The sequence below is a fragment of the Tupaia chinensis genome, unplaced genomic scaffold (assembly GCF_000334495.1).
Source record: "Tupaia chinensis unplaced genomic scaffold, TupChi_1.0 Scaffold138060_1, whole genome shotgun sequence".
NCBI lineage: Eukaryota > Metazoa > Chordata > Mammalia > Scandentia > Tupaiidae > Tupaia > Tupaia belangeri.
This window is the reverse complement of record NW_006197961.1, coordinates 1,362,453-1,364,966: the sequence shown is the minus strand read 5'-3', so window position 1 is coordinate 1,364,966 and position 2,514 is coordinate 1,362,453. Positions and strand designations below refer to the sequence as shown.

The window sequence follows — 2,514 nt, the reverse complement described above, 5'->3', positions numbered from 1 at the left end:
CGGTGGTCGGTGCTGCGGCTTGCCCGGAAAGAGGCGGGGCGTGCGCAGGTGTGAGGGCGCGGTGCTGGGATTGCGCCTGCGCGGGGCGTGGCCTCGCGGGGCGCGGGAAAGGAGCGGAGCGCTCGGAGGTGTGAGGGACGCCGCCTGCGCTGTGGCTCCGGGCGTCCGTGGGCACCGACGGGCTCAGGCCTCACCTGGGCTCCCGGGGTGAGGAGGCCACACTTTTAGGGGACCAGGGTAGCGTTAGTGTGGCGCTCAGGCCTCGGGTCTCCTAGTGTTTCATCTTCCGACCGTAGACCATAAGGGATTCGGTGAGGTCTGTCTTTGCTCTTTATTTTTTCAAAAAGGAAAAAAATAAGGCAAATCTATACTTCCAGGGACTTAAACCCAGCGGAAACGGGCGGACCTGGGTCCTGGTGGAGACAGAGCGATCTCGGCGACTTCCGGTCCCAGGGCGGATTTGGCCACTAGGTCTCCGGGGCTGGAAGAATTCAGCCTGTGGCGACTCCCTGGTCCGGGGTGTCCCCGTAGGCCTCAGGTGGCCCCCTGGAAAGTCCTCTAGGGTGGTGCCAGCAGGTGGTGGAGGTTAAGACAGCTGAGTCCCACGTGGCTGACTGCGCTTTGGGTCCCAGACCCTGCAGCTTGAAAACCACACCAGCGTGCATGCCCAAGATCCCGAGAGGAGAATGGAGGAGAAGGGATTGCAGCGTGGCCATCCCCCCTGGGGGGTGACTTCTCTCTGTCTCTCTCGTGAGCACACCTGCCCTGTAGCAAAAAACAAAACAAAACAAAAAACAAAAAAAAAACTTAAAAGTGATGTCAGCTGGTGGCAGAGGTTAAGGCAGCTGGATCCCACATGTCCTACCGTTTTTCCACTCCTGTATCTGGCCACTCGAAGATCACACCAGTTCTGTGTGCATGCCTGCCTACGATCCCAAGAGGAGAGTGGAGAAGGGATTGTGGCGTGACCATCCCCTTGGGAGGTGACTTCTCAATTTCCCTCTCTCTATGTTTCCGTCTCTGGTTTGTGCACCTGCCCTAGAGCAAAAACTAAAAGAAAACAAAGTCCTCAGGTGTCCCTGGATCCTCGCTTCACACAGGCTGTTCCAACCTAGAAACTAGAGCCAGGGCTCCAGGTCATTGGAGGGAGGACACCTCCCACCACTATGTGCCTCTCCGACCCTGGGCAGAAGACGAGCAGGCCCCTCTACAGCATGGAAGGGTTTGAATTCTTGCTGACCTAGCCCACAGTGGCCGTGACCAGGTGTCCACCCTGTGTGTCCCATTGGAGCCCAGCTGACCCCTGAGGGCAGCCAGATGGGCCTAGGTGGAGGTCAGGTAGACTCTGCCCTCAGCCATGGCCACTGGATTCAGACAGGGACGGGGATCGCTTATGGTGATGTGAGATTTTGTTTGCTTTCTCCAGATTTTTCCAAGGAAAGAGAAAAATGAGTAAGAGGAAGAAGCTTCGGACCTCAGGTATTCTATTCATTTGAGGGTTTTTTTTTTTCCCCCTTTCTAATTTGCTGTAGAGTATGTGAACTTGCTGGAGAGAGAGAGAAGGGAGAGTGAGAATGTACCCCCAGGAGGGTAGCTTCACCACAGTCCCTTCTCCATTTGCCTGTCAGGATTTTAGGCATGCATATGTATAGACCCTGTGTGTGTGTGTGCGTGTGTGTGTGTGCGTGTGTGTGTGTGCGTGTGTGTGTGTGCGTGTGTGTGTGTTTAGAGAGATTTTTGCTATAGGATGCATGCGCTCCCTGGAGAGACAGAGAGACAGAAAGCGAGAAATCACCCCCCAGGGGGGATGGCCATGCCACAATCCCTTCTCCATTCTCTTCTCGGGATCTTGGGCATGCATGCACACGCGCCCGGTGAGAGTTTAAGGCACTGGGGCGGGGACTCGAACTGTGGTCGACTACGTGGGAGCCCAGCGACATAGCCATTACGCTAACTGCTGGTCCCCCCCAATAGAGTCTTAAAGCCATAATCCAGTCCCAACTTCAGCCAGCCCTAAAGAGGGAGCAGGCCTGAATTTAGAGAGGGTGTTTGTTGTTTCCTCATAACATGAGACAGAAAAGAAATGATGAACAGATTGAAATGTTTTGTGCGGAAATGAGCAACAGGCTTCTCAGAGACACAGGAATTTCCCTGACCTTGGGGAAGCTGGGGACAGCCAGGCCCACCCACGGCAAAGTCACTTGGGACCTCTCTTGGCATTGGACTCCCCAGCTTGGTGGACTTCGGGGCTGGGCTGGACAGCCCTTTCTGTGTGTCCTGGATGGGGTGGGGACAGAGGAAGAAGATTCTGGCAGGTGGTGAACAAGGGCCTTCCCCTCCCAGGAGTCCCCAGTCTTTGGGGTTGGACACAACGTCCTGCCTTATTTTTTTCTTTGATTAGTCTGTGGGGACAGACCACAGGAAGGAACTGGGAGGCTCTTAGCTTCTGTTGATATTTTCCCTTCTTATTTGGTACAAAAGTCCATCCGATCAGCCAAAGGGAGCTAGATCGGA

At 55.1% G+C, this 2,514-nt stretch overlaps 1 protein-coding gene across 1 annotated transcript in view; it reads left to right on the top strand.

Annotated features, from left to right (window-relative positions):
• Positions 1-100: 100 nt before the first annotated feature.
• Positions 101-2,514, top strand: part of BRME1 (break repair meiotic recombinase recruitment factor 1) — a 24,067-nt gene continuing 21,653 nt past the window's right edge. The window contains exons 1-2 of the mRNA XM_006161007.1: positions 101-207; positions 1,427-1,479. Of these exons, the coding sequence (XP_006161069.1) occupies positions 1,449-1,479 (31 nt within the window). The 5' untranslated portion in view covers positions 101-207; positions 1,427-1,448. The remainder of the gene's footprint in view (positions 208-1,426; positions 1,480-2,514) is intronic.